This window comes from Equus asinus, chromosome 6 (genome assembly GCF_041296235.1).
Source record: "Equus asinus isolate D_3611 breed Donkey chromosome 6, EquAss-T2T_v2, whole genome shotgun sequence".
Lineage (NCBI taxonomy): Eukaryota > Metazoa > Chordata > Mammalia > Perissodactyla > Equidae > Equus > Equus asinus.
Window position 1 is genome coordinate 80,478,636 of NC_091795.1, and position 21,185 is coordinate 80,499,820.

The window sequence follows — 21,185 nt, forward strand, 5'->3', positions numbered from 1 at the left end:
CAAGGTCATCAAAAATGAGGAGAGTCTGGGAAACTGTCACAGCCAAAAGGAGCCCAAGGAGACATGACAAGTAAATGTACTGAGGTATCCTGGATGAGATTCTGGAACGGGAAAAGGACATTAGGTAAAAACCAAGGAAATCTGAATAAAGTATCCAGCAAAGTATGGATTTTAGTTAATGGGAATTTAGTTAATGAGAAATTGGTTCATTAATTCTAATAAATGTGCCCTATTAATGTAAGATGTTAGTAATAGGGGAAGCTGCATGTAGGGTATGTAGGTACTATCTTTTCAATTTTTCTGTAAATCAAAGACTATTCTAAAAAAATGTCTATTTTATAAAGAAAGCTATATAAGGACAGAATTTAAGTTAAAATTTAAGGAAACCTTAAAATAAAAGGTTCTAATTTATTCAAAAATTTTAAAAGGAGGCAGAATTCATTTGGCTATAACTTACATATAAATCTTGCACTAATAACTATGCAGTTACTGTAGATGGGCCAGGTAGTGGTAAAGTGAAAATCTGGTATAACTTTGGAGATTTGAGCCACTTGAGTGGAGCTGGTAAGCAGCCCACGCTCGCATCCTCTAGGAGCTGAGTTGCCATCAAGACAAGACTCATAGCCAAAGCTCAGTGAGAACTTAGATCTGGTAGAAGCTGTAGAACTGAGAAAATAAAGGTTTTAAAGAACCAAAGCCATAGTATTAACATTTTTATATTGAGAGAATCTGTGCATATTTGGTATTTTATGTACTTATAAAAGAAAATTTTGACCTCTTAGAGAAAGCACGTCATAATTAATTTAAAATGTATAACTTATGACCTTAAGTCAAAATCTCACTAAGTTTATGCTTAGCAGTGAAGTGAAACATCTAATAAGCATCTAAGGTCACTATATTTATAAGCTTAATTTTTAGAGTGGTAATTATTTAGTACTTAGGAAAAGTACTTAAAAATGAAATAGGGGCCAGCCCCGTGGCCTAGTGGTTTAGTTCAGCACACTCCACTTTGGTGGCTTGGGTTCAGTTCCCGGGTATGGTCCTACACCACTGGTCGGTGGCCGTGCTGTGGCGCCTGCCCACAGACAAAACAGAGGAAGATTTGCAATAGATATTAGCTCAGGGTGAATCTTCCTTAAGCCAAAAAAAAAAAAAAAAAAAAAAAAAGGAAACAGAATTTTAAATGTAGTTTAAAATGTTGTAAAGTGTTTAATAAAGTTTGTAAATGGGATCAAAGGCCCCTTAAAGGTAAATGATAAAATGTGGTAGACTTACAACTTTTAATGGAATAATAAGATTTATAAGCTAAACTGAAAAGCTTAGGAAAGTGCCCCCAGTCCTCCAACACTCTGCTACGTCCAGAGCCACCGAGACCTCATGAAGGCTCCAAGAGCTGTATGGAGACTCGGCTTGTCACAGGAAACCCTTGTCCCCACCCACTGCAGAAGGACCCATCTTCCTCACCTCCCACCATGCCTTGGCCCTTATCTTTCAGTGATGGAAAAAATTTTAACTCCTGGACAGGCATATTAATAGCCTAATAAATATACAGGCATACATAAGGTGACCATATAATTTATTGTCCAAACCAGAACATATTTGAAAGAGCAAGGGGTACCATTAGTAATTATTCTGAGGTGACAGACTTAAACCAGGACTGTCCTGGGCAAACCAGGACAAGATCCCTTCAGGTATAAATGTGTGATTTGTAAATACATGAGGGGAAGAAAGTGAAGAACTCAGCTTCCATCATAAGATGGTGCCAAGTGTTAACGAAATGTTAGATTTCCTTTAATGTTTTACTGGGAAAGTACTAAGAGCCCTTTCAAATATGTTATCAGCAACACTCTCAACAGCCTTTATTAAACAAGGACCGTAAGGTCTATCCTCCTGTGTATCAGGAAGTTTCTTCTCCATCACTGGGTGTCATGAGACTCTCCCTCCTCCACCAGCTACAAGGCAATTCTTAGTGTTAGGTTGTGCCTGTGTATAAGTCAACCTGCAAATCTGAGTGAAGAAATTGAGGGTGATGGTTGCCTAGCTGCTGACTGGTTCTGGTTTCCCCGAATGCAGATTCTTATAAATGATCAAACCTTATTTTAAAGTCTGAGCCTGTTTTATTTTCCCACAACTACATACATTCAAAGCATCCAGTGTCTTCTCAGGTATCTTCTTTTATTCTTTTGCTATAAACCACCTGATAGCATGCATATGGCCTGCCAAATGTGTGGCCATGTCATTTTTCATCCAAACACTTACAACGGATTTTTGGCAGTTAATCAAATTCTGGTGTGCTCCCATGTTATGGGAAAGCAGGGTAACACAGACACTTTGGCCCAGTACCATCCCAGGGGCTTGGCAACCTTCAAACCTGGATAATGGTCTTTCCATCTGGCTCAGAAAACCTACCAGAGGTGTACACGCAGCTCTTTTCGTTATAGCCAAGTGCTTGGTCCTAACCGCAGAGTTCCGGGTATTTCTTTCAGTCATGGCCTATCTTATTGGCAGGAGGGTTGCTTATCTGGAGAGAGCTGAGAAAGTTCCCTTGGCGCCAACTGTTTTCCCACACTACCTAAAATTCTCTCATTAGGGTTTTGTCTTTTGGGGCAAAGAAATAAGTACAAGTGACCCCATAGTACTGGAAGCAGCAGTTTCACTCACTCTTTAGTGGGAAAGTGTTTGGTTAGATAATCCCTACCAACATGTGGCTGAGAGCTAGAGAAACGGTACAGGGGTCTTGATGCAGGTGGAAGGGCTTTGAGGTGCAGTGGGCCAATCCAAAAGGGAGGATTCTGAAGCCAGAGGGCAGGCCTGAAGGCCCTTCAAAGACATAGTGGCCTTAGGACGGCCCTTTGTTATGTGATTTTATGAGGCCATGGTTCCAGCAGCCAAGGGTTCCACTGTGTGAAGAGGGGCTATGGGTTTCCAAAATGGTAGCCAAGAGAACAGGCGCCAAAGGGTTGGTGGGGAAAACCTAGATTTCTCCCCTTTTGTATCTAATATTTCCTCTTAATTATACCTGTTTCAGATAACTCAGCAATCTTGTCCCGGGACATCTGGCACCAAAAACCTTGGTTTTGTTCCCACCAGAAGAGGACTGACTGTGAGCTGTTGGGCCACTGAGGCTCCCGTCTTTCAACTTTTTTTCATCGACTCTGCTCAGGCCTCACAGTGAGCTCCAACCTGTTACGTAATGAGTGAAGAATGAAAGCTGAGTTTTCTTAGCAACTGAAGCCTCACCCCAGCCACTGCAGAAGAGGTCCCCTGTCAAACTCCCTCTTCTTTGAAGAAACACAACTGAGACCGAGTGAGAAGTAGCTACAGTTTAATACAAACCTGCACCAGAACACAATGTGTCGGGCTGTTTTGTTTTTGCCTCAAATGGGTGGCCAAAGCACAGGACCATGTGTCATCTTGGGGTTGACACGATCTTAGCACCAAGACATTTACAGAGGAGTGAGGAAGTCACTTGGGTGCTGGGGTGCTGGAGGCTCCATCCCGACCCCAGGCTGTGCCTGCTGCCTGAGCAGCTGAAGGGGGTGTGGGTTTCCGTGTGGTTCTGTGGTTTCTGGATCAGTATTGGAAAAGCCCTCATCATGGCATTGGCTCAACAGAGACCTACTGTGGACTCCTAGCACTACACACACACGCACACACACACGCAAACACAGTAGCACAATTTTCTGGTAACTTAACCCCACAAACCTAGAGAGCAGCTAAGGCAAGAACAACAGTATTTATTCAGCAAGTACAAGACCGATTTGAGAGCTGCATTCAGTGCAACCAGAGACCATTTTCATTCCAACCAGGAGCCAGTGGGGCTGGTGATGGAGCTGGCTGGAGTTCTGCACAGGGGCAAGGAGTAGGCAGTGGGGGCTGGCCATTCATTTGGTTCCTTGAACCTCCTGATTTTCATCTAGAAGCTCCTGGGCAAGGGTGGGGTCTATGTAAGGATCGGGGGTGGATGAAGTGGAAGGCGTACAGTGGACCACTCCAGGATGTGGTCTCCCACAGCCACGGACCATGCATCTCTCGGGCGGAGGCACTCAGAGAAGGTAAAGCTTTCCTAGCCCAAGCAGGGATAGTCTGCCCGCTGGCCACCACCACCACTCGGCTCTTTGGCATCTGCCCAAGGCCCATGACTCAGCAAGGGCTGAAAGGGATAAAGATGATGTGCATTGTACCAAGGGGTCAGTGTCATGCTTTCCCAGGCCCAGATCTCTACCTACTGTCCCCAGGGCTGCCACCTTCCATGAGTGCCTTTGCTGCCTCTGCTCCCTGGGTTACCGTCTCTGTCCTCTCAGCCCCTAGGTGAGGAAGATGAGCATGAAGAGAAGAAGTGAGGATGTGGAGGCAGCTCAAACCACATGGCAAGCCCTCAACATTTAACTAGTTCTGGCTCAAACAGTGACTATGCATTAGTTTGTTTACAAGAAAAAATCTATCTACCTGTGCAAAACAAAGCAGAATGCCTACCAGGGGAGTGAGCGTTCTAGCTGGTTAAACTCTTGGGTGGGATCTACAAGAGACGTCACCCTACTCCTCACCTCCACAGTTTGGGTAGACAGCCAAGCTCCAAGGGTAGCCATGGATGCTTCTGGGGTCAGGAGGCCTCATCTTTCTGGGCCTCATCTGTGAAACGAGGAGAATAATACCTGCTCTGTTGTTGTGAGGAGCAATTGAGAGCTTGTATGTGGAAGTGCTTTGAAAACATGAAAAGCACTATAGAAATATGCAGGGTATGACCACCAGCCCAAGAGTCCAGGAGCCACGTGCAAACCTGGGATGCTCAAACCAAACGTGCAACATGAAATCACTTCCCCAAGGGAGGACAAGGCTTAATAAGGGCAGGGGCTGGGTCACTTCCCAGCTCACTCCGGGTGCATGGAGATCACCCAACCTCTAGTGTTTCCATGGAAACCTCTTGAAGCTTCAGAGGCTGGAATGGCCCAACTGGATGTGGGAGGAGGTGGAGGCCACAAGCAGGTGAGGACAAGGTGCTGACCCCAGAAGACCACGGCACCTTTGTAGCAATGCAGTTCTACAACCGGGTCCTGCTGGCCTGGCCTCCTTCCCTGGCATCTGGCTAGCTCACTCCCCCTAGGCATGCTCCCCCTCTCACAGCAGGCATGAGGTCTCTCGCCAATCACACAGGAGGAGCGGCTGGGCCTCGGTCCAGCAGGGGGAATTTACAGGAAGCTGGGTGCAGGGGGTGTCAGTGCTGGGAGTAACCAGGGCCAGAGATGGTCTCTAGGGCCAGCATCCCAGGCACCCTCTCCAAATGTAGGAAACTAGACCAGGAGGGGAGGGAATGGGAAGAGGGCCTGAGACAGGGCCTCTGGCAGCCTGGAAGACTCCAGGTGGGGAGAAGGGCCTGTGAATCCAGCACCCCCACCCCTGCTGGGCCCTAGGCTGTCTGGTTGGTGTCAAGTGCAGCATCTCCTAAGGTCCACATCTATTCCTGTTTCTATGCTATGCTAGTGACACGAAGCACCGTTATTTTTCACAGGATGCACAAACAAGTCAAACCAAACCACTGCGCAAACCAAACGTGCAAAACGAAATCATGTACACGCGCCTGGTGCCAGCCTCACGCCCGCCCGGCTCGCCCTTCTGGGCCCGTGACTCTAGAGGGCAGGATGGGGAAAGGAAGAAGCCGGCAAAGGGCACGGAGTGTCCCAACCACAGCCACACCCAGGGTGTCCCAGCCACACCCACACAGGGGCCAGAGGCGAGTCAGGACAAATGGGACATCTTGGGCATGGCTGGGAAGCTAACACTTGTCTGACTTGGGAAAAGTGACCACGGGGGCCTATGGGGATAGGGGAGGGAGTCCTTTTCTTTTAAAACACATCTGCTAAAGTGCTCTGGACAACTGGCGGGTCAGCCAGGGGCAGGGCACTAAAGTCTGGGCTTTCCCCAAGCCAGCTCATGGAGGCAGGTGTGAGAGGAGGGGCTGGGCCGGGCTCTATGCATTGGGGTCTGTGCATAGTGTGGGCTTCCTGGGCCCCAGAAAAGCCTGCCGGGGCCAAGGCAGGAAAGGACTGCAGCAGGAGGAACACATCTCAAAGTGCCTGTTAGGGTTGGCTCGAAGCACAGTGAATCATGTGTCAGACATGGGGAGGGCTCCCCGGGTCCCCTGGCCCCCTCAGGTGGTGTGCTGCCCAGCCCAGCCTCTCCTGCCCCTGCAGCTGCGGCCGGAGGGTGTGCGGGCTGGTGGCAGTGGTGCATCCTCACTTGGGGGGGCTGGTCAGTGCCTTTACCAAATGCCGCTTGACCTGCCTCCGGGGGGAGCGAGGATCCGAGCCGAAGCTCGCTTTGGAACGTGGTCATCGATCTGAGAACCTGCGGGGAAGGAAGCAGAGGGTGAGCTCAGCTGCTCTTGCCTGGCTGATGAGACCACGGCCACCATCTACCGGTGGAGGCTGTTAGGCCCTCCACACGTGTTATCTAATTTGCTCCTCACAACAACTCCATCTTGTTTTACAGATGAGGAAACTGAGGCTCAGGGAAGTTAATAACTTGCCCACTGTTACACGGTGTATAATGGGTAGAGCCTGGATTTGAACCCAGGTCTTCCTGATTCAGAGCCTCCAAGATTAGCTGCCCTACTGGCCACCTTCCCTGCTCCCAAGACTGGGAGCTCTCTCGTCATGCCACAGACCATGGATCAGACTGTTAGCAAGTGGGCCCCTGTGTATCTGCTTCAGTGAGGAACAAAGGGAGAAGGGGGGGGGGTGCTCCCTTGTTTTGGAAAATCAAAGAACCACACCCCAAAGACCCCCACATCTTGAAATCTCGAGACTCAGAAAAGGAGGCCTGGTGCCCCAGGGAGTGTAGGGCGACATTCTTCAGCCTGTCCCATTTAGAACAGACAAAGTCTGGGGCAGAGCGAAGGTGAGAGGATGCCCGATGTTTGCTAAATCTGAGGACTTCTGCCCAGTCTTGGCTTTGCCTGGCGACCTGAGTGGGAGCAGAAGCCACTGGTCAGTGGGGGCCCACGGCCCTAGGGGCTTTACTGCTTCCTGTGGGGCTGACGGCTGCAGGAAGGGCCATGCCCAGCAGCCGTGGGAATCCACACCTCCTGGACTGGCAAGGCCAGAGTGCCCATGGCCCCTCCACACCATGGAGCCCTTTCTGACTCCCTGAACTCATGTCCTGTCACTGGTGTGAGTGGTGGTGGCCGTCAGGGTGGCGGAGCAGTTTCTCAGTAACGAGATAGGCTTTGAATGAGGAGAGTGGTGGAGAGGACCCCTCCCCACAGGCTATCAGCTCCTCATTAGGAAGCACGTCTTCTACCCAGAGCTGCTCCCAGCGTGCAGTTGGGCACAGAGGAAGCTGGGCAGACAGCCCCACTCCCTTGGCATCTTGCTGGTTTAGCCCTCTGCCTCTTATATTAGGACAGCTTGTGTATGGGCCTCATCTCCGGTAAACAGGGATGGTTTACTGTATGGGTAAACACCACGCTCTGTGCAGAAGGATCTGGATCTTGCTCCTCTGCTGTTCTGGCCCCAGCACAGCCCTTGAAGGGTGGATGCTAGGTCTGCACCTGGGCTAGTCCAAAAGGCTCCCTGCCCCTTTCAAGTGGCTGTCACAGTTTCCATCAAAGCTGCCTGCAGGACCAGGGCATCTTACAGCCTCTGCTTGTTCACTGAGGGCGGTTGTTTATGCGTCAATGACCCCCCACTGTTAACTACTGCATCCTGGGAAACACGTTGTTGACAATAAAGTCCTGAGCACAGACACACCCCATATTGTGTGTCTATGTGAATTATGTATAATACAATTCCCGGCAAACAAGAAGGTGACAGAAGGGCAAACGTGGGGACAAGGTGAGGGAGGGAAGAGAACAGGGAAATAGCAGGTCTTTCTGAGAGGCTCCCGAGGAACGGGGATGGCCGGGGGGGAGGGTAATGGGGGTGCAGTGCCATGTAGCTCAGAAAGGATTAACCCTTCCCAGCTTAGATCATCTCTGGGGCACGCCCTATGTGCAGGGCCCTCAGGATGTTTCAAGGGATGAAAATATCTGAACTCAGAAACCATGAGGAGAGCCCCTGGAGGGCCATGGCCTGTTAGCGCGGCTGGTGCCCAGGGACCAAGAGACCCCCCCCCAATATTTGTGTGTCTCTAATACTGGACCCAGCAATCAGCACTGGACATGGGATGGGCAAGGAGGGAGAAGATGGAGAGGAAAAGCAGCATAAGGTCCACTGCCTGAGGGGGCCTCCTGGCGCCTCGGCCCTCCTCCTGCCACCCCACTGTGGTGGAGACCAGCGTCCAGTCCAAGTGGCCCTTGCTCGTACCAGAGAGGCTGAAGCTGGATTCATGAAGGTCCCTCATGCCCCCGTGTCGGGTAACGGGCCGGGTAGGAGTGTCTGCCAGTGGCGTTCCCATCTCTTTTTTCCCAGGATGCACAACGACAGCTACGTCCCCCAGGTAGGGAGTACGGTCCACTCCCCTCACCTTTAAGATCTAGTGAAGGATGGAGAAGGAGAAAAAGGGAGAAGACAACACCATCAGAGCCCAGACACCAGCACCACCAGAGCCCAGACACCGGCACCACCAGAGCCCAGACACCGGCACCACCAGAGCCCAGACACCGGCACCACCAGAGCCCAGACACCGGCACCACCAGAGCCCAGACACCGGCACCACCAGAGCCCAGACACCAGCACCACCAGAGCCTCCTTGCTGGCTGAGAGGACTGCAGCTGCTGCCACTCTGCTTGGGCCCCAAATTAGTGCATGTGACAAAGCCTTCCTACACTTGAGCCCAGGAGGGGAAGAATTCTCTTCTTGCACCTCTTAAATAGTGCATGTGTGTGTGCGTGCATGTGTGTGTGTGTGCATGCATGTGTGTGTGTGTAGAGGAGATACCCACTGGCTCTCTCCCAACATCGGTGGAATCCTTTCCGAGGTAGCAGGTAGACTTCTGAGGTATTCAGCCTTAGCGAGCACCCCTCACTCGCCAGGCTCCCAAGAGGCCATGCCTGTTACTGTGATCTGCCAACTTTGTGGGGATAGAGGCTTAACAGGCCGATTTAGACATGAGAGTCCCCCAGTAGCAATACTAGTTAACCTTGTACTCAGAAAAGAAGGAGAGTCACGAGCCTATATTCTGCAACCACACTGCCTAGATTCCAATCCCAGCTCTGTTACTTATAAGCTGTGTGACCTTGTGCAAGTTATCTAACCTCTCTGTGCCTGTTTCCTTATTCATAAAATTAGGATAATAAAGGTACCTATTAGTACTATATATAGAACTGTTATGAGATCAAATGAAATAATATACATAAAGCTCTTAGAACTGCTCTGGCACATGGCAAGAACATATAAGTATTAGTGCAGGGGTCATTTACGGGTGCTTAATCATATTAGGAAGTGCTATTGCAAGGAGGAAGAAGCGTGCTGGAGTGTGTGCATAAGGTCCGAAGGAGCAGCGTAGGTGATCTACACCCCAGGCAGGGACAAAACCTCAATCTCCTTGCTGCTTGATGCTTGTTGAAAATCTTGTTGAGAGAAACAACAGATAGAGGTGATTTCTTGAAGGCTCTTCAGTCTATATACTCCTCTGTATTCTCCGACAACAGATCTGTAGTTTAGCTCGGCCCTCAGGATGTCAGACCTGGACTACACTGTTTTGGCTTTTCCCAGGCTACACTTTGGCGTCTGGCTTCGGAGGCCGGGGTCCCGGCGGTGAAGGGCAGGAGCAGACCCCGGGGGAGTCCTGGCTTTACACATGGCACCTGAGGTCAGAGCTGCCCTCTTGCCAGGGCCTGTGCTCTTTAGGAACTGCTCATTTATAATTTTCAGAAAATGAGGTTTTCTGACAGTTTCTTCCACATACCTGCATTCTGTTACAGAAGGGCTATAGCAGAACAAGTTCCTTTTTCTTGAGGAACTTAGACTGTCATTGTGATAAGTGCTTTCGATACGGCGACTCTGGGTTGAGTTTCTATCGATCCCGGAGGCTGGTGCTCCCATACGGTGGCTCGCCCGAGGAGCAGTCGGCCATGAATTGGTATTTATCTTATGTTTTTGTGAATATGGCTTTCAAAAGGGCTTAAAACACTTTCTCTGCCCTCTTTTGACCTTATTTCTTGACTAAAATATCTTTTTTTGGGAAGACCACAGAACTGTTGTCAGATATTCTTTTTTTTCAAATTGAGATATAATTCACATACCATAAAATTCAGCATTTTAAAACATACAACTCAGTGGTGTTCAGTATATTCACAATGTTGTCCCACCATTGCCACTATCTAATTCCAAAACATTTTCATCACCCCCACAAAGAAACCCCATACCCATTAGCAGTCACTCCACTCTCCCCTCCCCGCTGAAACCTTAAACTATTTTCTGTCTTCGTATTTGCTTCCTCCGGACATTTCATATAAATGGAATCATATAATCTGTGGTCTTTTGTGACTGGATTCTTTCACTTACTAAATGTTTTTAAGGTTCACGTATGTTGTATGTAGCATATATCAGTACTCCATTCCCTTTTATGACTGAATAATGTTCCATTGTATGGATAAATGACATTGTGTGTATCCATTCAACAGTTGATGCACATTTGGGTTGATCCCACCTTTTGGCCTTTATGAACAATGCTGCTACAGAGATTCATGCACAGTCAGGCATCGCTTAACGATGGGGATAAGTTCTGAGAAATGCGTCGTTAGGCAAATTTGTCATTGTGCGAACGTCATAGAGTGCACTTACACACCTGGATGGTATAGCCTACTACACACTTAGGCTATCCGGCACTAATCTCATGGGACCACTGTGGTATATACAGTCTGTCATTGACCAAAACATCATTATGCAGCACATGACTGTACCGGCTTTTGTGTAGACATCTATTTTCATTTCTCTTGAGTAAATACCCAAGAGTGGAACTGCTAGGTCATTTATTAACTCCATATCTAACTCTTTGATGAATCACCCAACTGTTTTCCAAGGTGGCTCCACCGTTTTACATTCCTTACAACAATGAATGAAGGTTCCAATTTCTCCACATCTTCACCAACATTTGCTATTTTCTGTTTTCTTTTTTTCAATTAGATCCACCCTTTCTCAGATATTCTTGTGTGAGTGCATTGCTCTTACAGCTCTTCCTGGCACATCCTTCAGAGGTGGGGCTGAGGCATCCTGCCACTATCTACATCTGGGAAGTATATTGGAGACAGGACCACTTGCCTACTTGAGAGGCCCTGGGTTTGCTTTTGGATTGAACACTATGATAACTAAAGTCATGTTTTCTTCAGGGAATCCAAGTCTGCTCCCCCACAGCAGACCTGGTTTTGGGTTTTTTTTGTTCGTTGGCCTCTGGGAGAGAAGGGTCTTTAGTTATTCGGAGAGCTTGCCCACAGAGTCGATCTTCTGGTGCTAATATGTCCCATGGACTCCTAGGCTTTAGAGGATGGCTTCTCAAATAGTTTTACTAGCCCTCACATCTTCAAGAGGGGGAGGAACCAAGCAATGGCAGTAGCTCAAGGGCCCCGAGCCTGGAATCAAGAGAAACTCAGTCACAGACACACTCACGTTTCCTCCTTGTGCCTTAGGGGACTCAGGACTCCCCGTTTGCCTGATCACTTAAAATTCTATCTGGTCATCAAAGGAGTGGAAACCAGACTTTTCCAACTCTGGCATTCCTTGTCCCATCACATACTCCCCTCTCAGCACAGCAGAGCTGGGCCACAGTTTGAGAAAGAAAGGTGTGGTTTTTGTGAATGAACTTATGATCAAGGGGCTCCACTGAGGACCAGACTCAGGGGCCTGCCCACTGCCCCAGCTGATGGAACCCTGCTTCCTTCTGGTCCTTGGGTCATCCCAGGACTGGAGCCTCACAGGCCAGCAGGAGTGCAGGGTGTTCAGAGAACAGCAGGGAGGGCAAAGGCTGAAGCAGCTACTTCTGAAAGCCTTTAGGTGGTTCAAGGAGGGAGCAAGGAGGGAGGCCCAAGGAACTGAGTAAAGAAGCTTGATTTTTGCATAAAGGATTAGAGATCTAAGATAATAAGGAAGTTTGGCTGAAGGGGAGAGGTCGTGTAACCATTTGATGGCAAGTGTGCCAAGCCAGAGACAGTTCTTAAAAGACCTACTCCTGAGATATTCTGAAGCAGATTTCTAGAGCTCTGTAATGTGGCAGCTGAGTCCATTTTCAGTCAAGGTCCTTTAAATCTCCAGTCTCCTGCTGGAAGCCGCAGCCAATCATGACTGGAGAGAATGGGACCTGGAAATGGGAAGCTGATGTTGATCTGGGACAGCGATCACAATACAGGGTGGGGTGGGGGTGGAGAGGTCACCTGGAAAGGGCCCATAAAAGGGCTCCCCCTCCTCCCACCCCCCGCTGGCACTTAGGGCCTCACCTAAAACACACAGGCCATTTTGCTGGGTCTCCCCACTGGAACAGAGAAGCAGCTGACTGACAGGGCTAGACTGGGCAGTTTTCCCGACTCACCCAGAAACCTTCACTGTTACTACCTCTAGAACACAGATTAAGCACCTGCTGTGTACAGAGGAGTGGGATGTATTGGGCAAAGGAGCAAAAGAACAGGACACATGTGAAGCTGGGGGAGGAAATTGGAAAGAAAAAAAAAGATCGACATGTGTTGTGTGTGCCATGATTACAGCAGTGGCCTCCCAGAGCCTGGGCAGGAGAGAGCTGTTAGGCCCAGCAAGGCCAGGACTCCCAGGCCCTGGGCCATGACGTATCTAAGAACACCCATCCTTTTTAGACAGCATCTGGAAACAGCCAGGCAGGAGCATTTTAAAGCCACAGTATTGTTTTACACCAGAGGAAGGGGCGGGGAAACAGCATGAGGCTCGGTTGTCACTTTTGCTCTTTTCTCATGATTTGGGATCTCCACTCAAAGCCCAGGGCCACAGTTGCCAACACCTGGGTTGTCAGTGAGGATTCAGGCCAGATTCTCCAAGGCAACTCTCAAAGATAAGGCTGGACAATCAGTCCCCAAGTGAGGAGGAAATAGCCAGCCTTCTTTTGGGTGAATGTGTCTACCCAGAGGACGGGAGCCCCTGGGGAGGAGGTGGAGCCAGAAGCTTTAGTGACCAAACACCCAGGGTGCTTTTGGGATCTGAGATCTGAGGACTGGGTGGGGCCCTTGAGATCTGCTCTGGCCTGACCACTTCAGTGTTGGGGGGCCCACACTCAGCAAAGCCCACCCAGCCTATTAGAGTCATGGTGGGGGGTGGTGTTCAGGGAAAGAGCAACTCCAGGGCGGGTATGGTAACCCAGGCCGAGGCAGGGACCCCTGCCCTGAGGTTCAGCAGGAAGCCTCCTAGAGACCAGATGTCGGGACAGCTGTGAGCATCTCATAGTATTATCCCAGCTCCAGGGGAACTGGGGATGCTTCTCAATAAATTTTACCTTGTTATCGGCGCTTCTTTCCTACCATTTGGATTATTCCCAAAGTGACCATTCCAGGCAATAGGATTTAGTGAGAAAATAGAGTGAGAACATCTTTGAGAAGTAAAAGTCATAGCAGATGTCTCCAATAGGGGGGTTCAACCTCCTCCCACACATCTTCTTCCCTGCCCTCACCTTACCTTTTCTCTCTGAACCAGCTTCTTGTAGACGGTGTCTGGGAAGGACCTCAGGGGACAGAACTTGCCGGTGCCCTCTGCACACATGAAGACACCATTCTCGTACACGACTCGCCCCCGGCTGATGGTGACCAGCGGCACGCCATGGCAGCGCATGTTCTCGTACAGGTTGAAGTCTCCTCCCTGAACCTGGGTGCTGGCTGAGATGGTCCTGGTGGGGAGGCAGCGGCAGGAGAGAAAGCTCTGAGAAGAGCTGAAGATGTCACAGAGCAATGGGGAGGGAAGATGCTCAGTGGGAACGGATGACACTCAATGGGAAGAAATGATCCCCAAAGGCTGCTTGTTGTGGGCTGAATTGTGTGCCCTCCCCGATTTATATGTTGAAGTCCCAACCCCTAATATCTCAGAATGTGACTTTAGTTGGAGATAGGGCCTTTACAGAGGTAATGAAAGGAAAATGAGGTCACATGGGTGGGCGCTAATCCAATCTGACCCGTGTCCTTATAGGAAGAGGAAATTGAGACTCCAGACATGTACACACACAGGAAAACCACGTGAAGACAGAGGGAGAAGATGGCCATCCGTAAGCCAAGGAGAGAGGCGTCAGAGTGAAATCAACTCTGCTGACATGCTGACACCTTGGTCTTTGACTTCTAGCCTCCAGAACCATGAGAAGGTAAATTTCTGTTTAAGCCCCCCAGTCTGTGGCATTTTGTTATGGAGGCCCTAACGGACTAATGCATTGGGCTAAACTCTAGGGGCCTTTCTACCAAGAGCAATCAGTAACAGCCACACTGCTACAGCAATAGGGACCAGCCCCAGGCATCAGGATGCCGAACGTCGCTTCTCAAGGCACTAATGGAGAAGACAGTGTGGGTATCCCGGCATGGGGGTGGGTGGTGAGCACACCTGAACTTCTTTGCCTTTCAACTATTCATCTTCAAAATTCCAGCACATTTTTGTCTATCTTGCTTACTGCTAGCTTGTGCACCTAGAAAAGTCCCTGGCAAATGGTAGCACTTAACAAATATTTGTTAAGTGATTGAATGAAATTTAATGTTAAAAAACGATTCCCATTTCCCCTGTCCAAATCTCTGAGTAAAAACGGTGCTCTGCATCCTGTGGCGTGATAACTCCTGACACACCTCATTTATTCACTCAGCTTGTGCTCACTAATGCTGTGGGTGTCGAGCGCCGTGTACTCGCCCGCAATGAGAGAAGCAGAGGGTTGGTGGAAGAGCCCGGAAGTGAGGGTCGGGATATCTGTCTGGTTCAGCCACTTAATTAGCCATGTGACGTGGGGAGACCCTCTACTCTCTTGTCTTGGTTTCTTCCATAGTAAAATGGCAATAAGGACTCCAGGCTTGAGTGCTTCTTGGGGCTGTGTGAAAATCGAATGTGATAATTGATGTGAAGCGGCTTTGAAACACTGTAAAGTGCTGTGCAGATGGAGCTGCACTGCAGCAGTTCTCAAGACTGTTTTGTTCGCTGGTACGTTTCTAGCGCTTGGACAATGGCTGGCCCTCAAATATTGGTTGAATTGAACACACCTCTGGGTTCTCTAAGCTGGAAGTGGTGCAAAGATGATATGCGTTTGGAGCTCTGTAATACAAGTTCCTTAAATCCCAAGTCCCTTTAGCCCCATGCACCAGGAGGGGCCTTACTTGGTGGCTTCTGGGTCCCACACCACCACGTCAGCATCAGCTCCGGGGATGATGCGGCCCTTGCGGGGATACAGGTTGAGAATCTTCGCTGCGTTGGAACTGGTAACGGCCACAAAACGGTTCTCATCCATCTTTCCTCCGACCTGAAACATGGCACAAGTATCAAGTCAACCAGGCCCAGCATGTGACTCAAACTCCCAGTCACCCTTGACCCTGGCCTGTGGCATTTCAATTGGTCAGAACAATGGTGCTGAGGACAATGTCTTGGGCACCAGATCAGATGAGCCGACCTCCTTGGCTTGTTTCCCTGCACTCACTTGCTCCTTTCTCCTTCATCCAGCAGCAATGGTGGGTGGGCCCTTGTTCCAAAAGTCTGCCTACTTGGTGCAAATCTATCTCCTGTTTGTAAAACCAGCTCAACCCATGTGCCCACTGTGGCTGAGTCAGGAGCTTTCCTTCATCCACAAAGGGACATAAATTCTGTGCTCTGGAAAATATCTTTTGCCCTACCCACCCACCCACTCATGAGAGCACTGTGGACTCTCTTCAAAGGAGACTCCTGAGCCACCTCTTTGGCCTTCCCTGCTCTGGTGGCTGAGTCTTGAGAATGTCAGATGTCCTCGGGCCCATACTCTATGCTGCATCTAATCCATGATAGGTCAAGACCAAAAAACCCTATTCCTCATGGGCAGAACAGGTGCTATTCAAATGAAGTCCCAGCTCTATCTTATTGAAAAGCAATTGGACAAAGTGTATCAAGAACCTTAAAAATGTTCATATCCCTTGGCCCAGAAATCCCCTTCTAGGAATCCGTCCTCAGGAAATAATCAGAAATGCTGACATACTCATGGGTAAAGAGGCCCTCTGCAGCGTTATATCTAGTGCAGAAATTTGAAACAGCTGAAACGTCCAAACATCAGGGAAGGATTAACTGAAGTTGGGGACCTCCATTGGAGGAAATGTTATTTAGCCCTTAACAAAGATGTTTTTAAAGAATTTTTACTGATATAGGTATGACACTCAAGATATACTGTTATATGAAAAAATAGCATGAACCTTGTTATTAAAATAATGTATAGTACATGCATAGAACTAGAAAGAAATATATCAAAATATTAATAGTTTGATTTCTCGGTATGGAATTACCAGGATTTTTTTCCTAATACTTTTCTGTATTTTCCAAATTTCTATACAAGGCCTTATTACCTTTCTGATCAGGAAAAAAAATGAAGACCTTTTTGTGGTTTTGTTTTTGAGTGAACCAAGGAGCTGCGGTTGATGCGGCCCTCCTAAGGGTGACAACTCTTGCTAGGACGAGAGCGGGCAGGGGCTCCTGAGAACATACCACTCCTCTCTCCCAGATGACGCTCATGCGGTCCTGCACGCCGCTCACTCCGTGCGGGATCTTGGTGAAGTCCTCCTTGCCCATAGCTTTCTGCTTCGTGGTGAAAGGCCGGTGATCTGATGCCACAATATTCAGTGTATCACTGTGTAGAGGGAAGGACGTGACCAGTAAGGGGAGGAACAGGGTCCCAGAGGCTGGGGACAGGTATAGAGAAAAAGCCTTTGCTGGGGAACTGGTAAAGCTGATCCCAATCTCAGCTCTGCCACACAGTAGCTGTATGACCTCTAACAATTCACTCAATCTGTGCAAACCTCAGTTTACTCATCTGCAGAATGGGAATATGAGCGAGCGTGGTACAGACTGCCGGTGTCACAGGAGTCTGGGATGTCAACTTTTAAGAGTTAAGATAGTGGGAGAAGAAAAATTAAACTTAAGAGTTTAGCTAAAGTGAGAGGGTGGCAGTGGTTCTACTTCCGAGGAACTATATGCAAACTGCTTCTCTTCCCTCAGCGCCCCCAGTCCTTGCTGGCAACAAGCACGTGCTTGGTAAAACACTCACAAGCTTGATGTTAAGCTTTGCTAAATAACTTGAAGCCATTGCCTTCCTTGGATGTGGGGGTTCTAAGGGCCCAGAAGGGGAAAGGAGAGACAGGACAGAAGAGAAGTCCGCCTTAATAAATCAGCAATGGTATGCAAGTCACCTGGTTCATCACCACTCCCGTCCATGACCATCATTCTCTGACGGTTGTTGGCACCAGCCTCCATGCAAGGGTGGGAGTGGCTAAGCCACGGCAGGGCTTTTCAGGGTTCCTGGGTTGGCTAAGAACTCAGGACAGACACTTCTTTTTTTTCCTCCCCAAAGCCCCAATACATAGTTGCATATTCTAGTTGTAAGTCCTTCTAGTTCTTCTATGCGAGCTGCCACCACAGCATGGTTACTGACAGACGAGTGGTGTGGTTCGGTGCCTGGGAACCAAACCGGGGCCACAGGAGTGGAGCGTGCTGAACTTTAACCACTAGGCCATCAGAGCTGGCTCCGCAAGGGCAGACGCTTCTGATGGTGACAGAATGCACATGGTGGCAGACTCTCTGCTTAATGAAGGAGGCAGATAGCTGGCCCATATTCAGAGATGTCTGTAGGCTGAGGGCTCAGAGGGGGTGAGAGGCAGAGGGGAGAGAATGCCCATGTTGCTCAGGCCTCGGGGGGGAATACCCCTGGAGGGCAGGGAGGGGCCTGGCTGGAGCATAGGGTCAGGTGGCAGAGGGGGACAACAGCTGGGACCACACAGTGGGCGCCCTGAGAGTTTAATTTTATTTGTAGGAGGCAGCAACGCAACACAAGCGCACATGGCCATCTAAGATGCTCACGTTAGAAGGGGAATCTGGGAGCAGAAGGCATTATTGGGCTTGGTGAGGATGCACACTCTTAAGGCTCTCAGATGATTCCGGGTCAGGCTGCACATAGGGCTGTTTCACTGGGGGCCTGGCAGGGCTCACTAGCCACAGCTCTGGCCAAATGTATGATATCCTTGACCAAATCTACAGCGAGATGACTTAGCTCTTCCTGTGGCATGGGCTGGTATCTCCCTGGGCCAAAGACGCTGCTCTGGGCCCTCTCAGGGACTGCAAGGGTGACGCCTCCACAGAGCAGAGGGTTCGTTCCAGGCTCCCCAAGGGTGCCTCACACTCCCCGGGCCTGCAGAACCCACCAGAGATTAACAGAATCTTTAGGGTTTCACTTTCTCCTCAGGGGTTCTCCAGACACGTGGCAGGCCCAGATCAGAAGAGGGGCCACCAGTCATGGTCTGCGGTTCAGGGACCCCAGAAGAACTGGCTCAACTCCCGTTCTTTAACCAACAAGTCCTATTGGACACTCAACTTTCTAAAGAGGCTCCTACACAAATAGGTGCCCCTGGGCAGGTGTGAATGACTGTGGTTACATGCCAGAAGGGCTTTTGGGGTCTCCAAATGCTGTCCTGGATCTAGGAGATAGGAAACAGCCACTCACACTCTTTAAAGTTTAAAACATGATTGGCTTTGTTAAGTACTTTAAAATCTTACATGTTTAAATGAAAAAAATTCTGGTCCCTTTAAGAAATCAGATTTTAAATAAAGGACAAATCCTTACATCTATAGATTGTACTTTTTTTTTTTTTTAAAGATTTTTATTTTTTCCCCAAAGCCCCCCGGTACATAGTTGTGTATTCTTCGTTGTGGGTTCTTCTAGTTGTGGCATGTGGGACGCTGCCTCAGCGTGGTCTGATGAGCAGTGCCATGTCCGCGCCCAGGATTCGAACTAACGAAACACTGGGCCGCCTGCAGCGGAGCGCGCGAACCCAACCACTCAGCCACGGGGCCAGCCCCTAGATTGTACTTTTTACCCTGCTAATCCTAAGAAATCATATCCTAAAGTAGATCATTATGAAGCAGTTTATATTTTCTTATAGGAATATGATAATCGGTGTCTGGGTTTTCTAGCAAGTATTTTGCATAACATCAATTATCACTAACAAATTTGTCTAAAAAGCAAAATTATAGTAATCATAAATTTCTACAAAAATAACTAAAATGTTAAAACTATGCTCAAAATCCTATAAAACTGTACATATTTACAATACACACCAATTAAAAAAGGGATTCAAACTATTCTCATAACAGTTCACAAGGAATTACAATTCTATTTAAATGAATAGAATTTATTTCAATGATTTTAATAAATTTGACAAAATAGGCGAGATATAAAAACTTAAATTATTCAATTAATAATACTTTTCTCCCCTGCCTATTTGAACTCGTGTGGGTTTGGGCACTGTAATTTGGGTGAGTTGGGGCATTTACTCCTTTTGTGTTCTTTCAGTAAATTTGCTTGTGGCAAGCAGAGGTGTTTCAAAAGAGTCTTTGACCCCAGAACTGAACCCGCATTATTATAGTGGGTTCTTGATACTTGTGTGTTTTTGTTGTGTTGATAGTGATGAAAGAGGCTAGTTTTTCCCAACAAAAAGCATTTTTAAAAGTAGGGACTGAGCTAGCATTTCTCCCCTCATCTTCTTTCAGTCTCTTGATTTCTTTAAATCTGTCAGAGCTGCTGCTGTCAGTATCAGAGCAAAGCTATGGGACAGATTGTAATTACTGTCACTGTGCCATGACATACACTGCCCCCCAAGGGGCCACCTTCACCCCGGGGCCCCGTGACTGCACGCCTGCCACTAGTATTTGGAAAGCTCCCCCCTGCATGCTGCTCTTTAGGTAGTTAACACAGCAGCATGTTGAGTGGAATTTTCCAGTTGCTGGCAACCAGGACCGAAAACTAAGGACATAGATAAAATAAGTGCCCCATTATCTAGACAGCCGCCTTCAATTGGGCTGGTCACTTCCCTCAACTCTGCCCGGTGTCACCCTAGAAGAGGCATGTCACCTGCCACGCCCTCGTCTATCAAAGCAGAAGACAGGGAGGGAGACCGGGGTGTTGGCAGAAAGGAGAGCCCAGCAGTCTCTCCCTCCTTCCTCTTTTCATGGGTTGAGTGGCACTTCCCGGCCCTTTCCCCAACCCATCTACCCCACAGTCAAGGAGGGGACATTTTAAGAAGTTCACCCGTGGAGAACAGAGGTGATAGCAGGGGGTACCTGCCTGGGCGCTAGACCGGTGAGGCTGCCTCTGAGCCCCAGTAGGGAGTAGCGAAGCTGTGTGAGCGTCCTCTGAGCCCCAGACACTGCAGAAGGTGGCCGGGCTTAAGCTGCCTTGCCAGGGTCCTTGTTCACAGGGACATTGCTAGTTTGGGAAGGTGGGGAGGTGTGGGTAGAAGAGGTCAACCTGGAATCTGTCTCCTGTATTGGGGGATTGTGTGGGGTGGCACGAGAGAGCCCACCCTGGGCACATGCCCTGCACAAGGAGGACCCCAAAGGCCTGTCTTTTGGCAACAACTAAAGCAGAGCACAGATGTGTGCTGGGGTATGGAGAAGAATCCTCACTCCCTTATCCTAATCTCCCTGCCACCCATCCCTAAGCTGGGGGTGGGCGCTGGGGACGGAGGGGTGGTGAGACTGACTTTAAACTGGACTGGACTTTAACAACCAAAAGGGAAGAGAAAGCAATGGCCTCTACCCAAAATGTCACTAGAGGGAAGAAAAAAGTTGCAACCTGTTATTGGGACAAAACAAAATCTTTTTATGTTTGTGAGCCACCAAATTCACACTGTTCATTACACCATTTTATTTAGATTTGGATTGAATGGGAAAAAGCAGTGTTAGAAAAAGGAGGGGGAAAAAGGAGATCTGGACAGACAGGATGGAGGGAAAGAGGGAGAAAGTGAAGAAGAAAACAGGAGAAGGGGAAAGAAAGAAAGAAAAAACACACAGAAGGAGAGAGGTACAAATAAGGAGAGAAAACCACATGTGAAACAATGAGAAGAGGGAGAGGAAAAGAAAAAAAAGAGAAAGACCCGCGAATATTGTCAGATAAGTCAGCGGCCACATCCTACAGCTCCCCAGTGGGCATTAGTATAAGATATCAATGTCTTAAAACTCTGAATAACCACTGTTCACAGTTTTATACACGCTCTTTACTCTTATACCTCGGAAGCAAATCCAGCGGTCATAGGAACTCCATGGGAT

At 48.7% G+C, this 21,185-nt stretch overlaps 1 protein-coding gene across 2 annotated transcripts in view; it reads right to left on the reverse strand.

Annotated features, from left to right (window-relative positions):
• Positions 1 to 3,308: 3,308 nt before the first annotated feature.
• DPYSL5 (dihydropyrimidinase like 5) overlaps positions 3,309 to 21,185 on the reverse strand; it is a 91,588-nt gene continuing 73,711 nt past the window's right edge. For both annotated transcript variants that reach the window (XM_014850319.3, XM_070512419.1), the window contains 5 exons: positions 16,575 to 16,716; positions 15,230 to 15,372; positions 13,569 to 13,776; positions 8,304 to 8,472; positions 3,309 to 6,345 (listed from right to left, as the gene is read on the reverse strand). In XM_014850319.3, the coding sequence (XP_014705805.1) occupies positions 6,260 to 6,345; positions 8,304 to 8,472; positions 13,569 to 13,776; positions 15,230 to 15,372; positions 16,575 to 16,716 (748 nt within the window). In that variant the 3' untranslated portion in view covers positions 3,309 to 6,259. The remainder of the gene's footprint in view (positions 6,346 to 8,303; positions 8,473 to 13,568; positions 13,777 to 15,229; positions 15,373 to 16,574; positions 16,717 to 21,185) is intronic.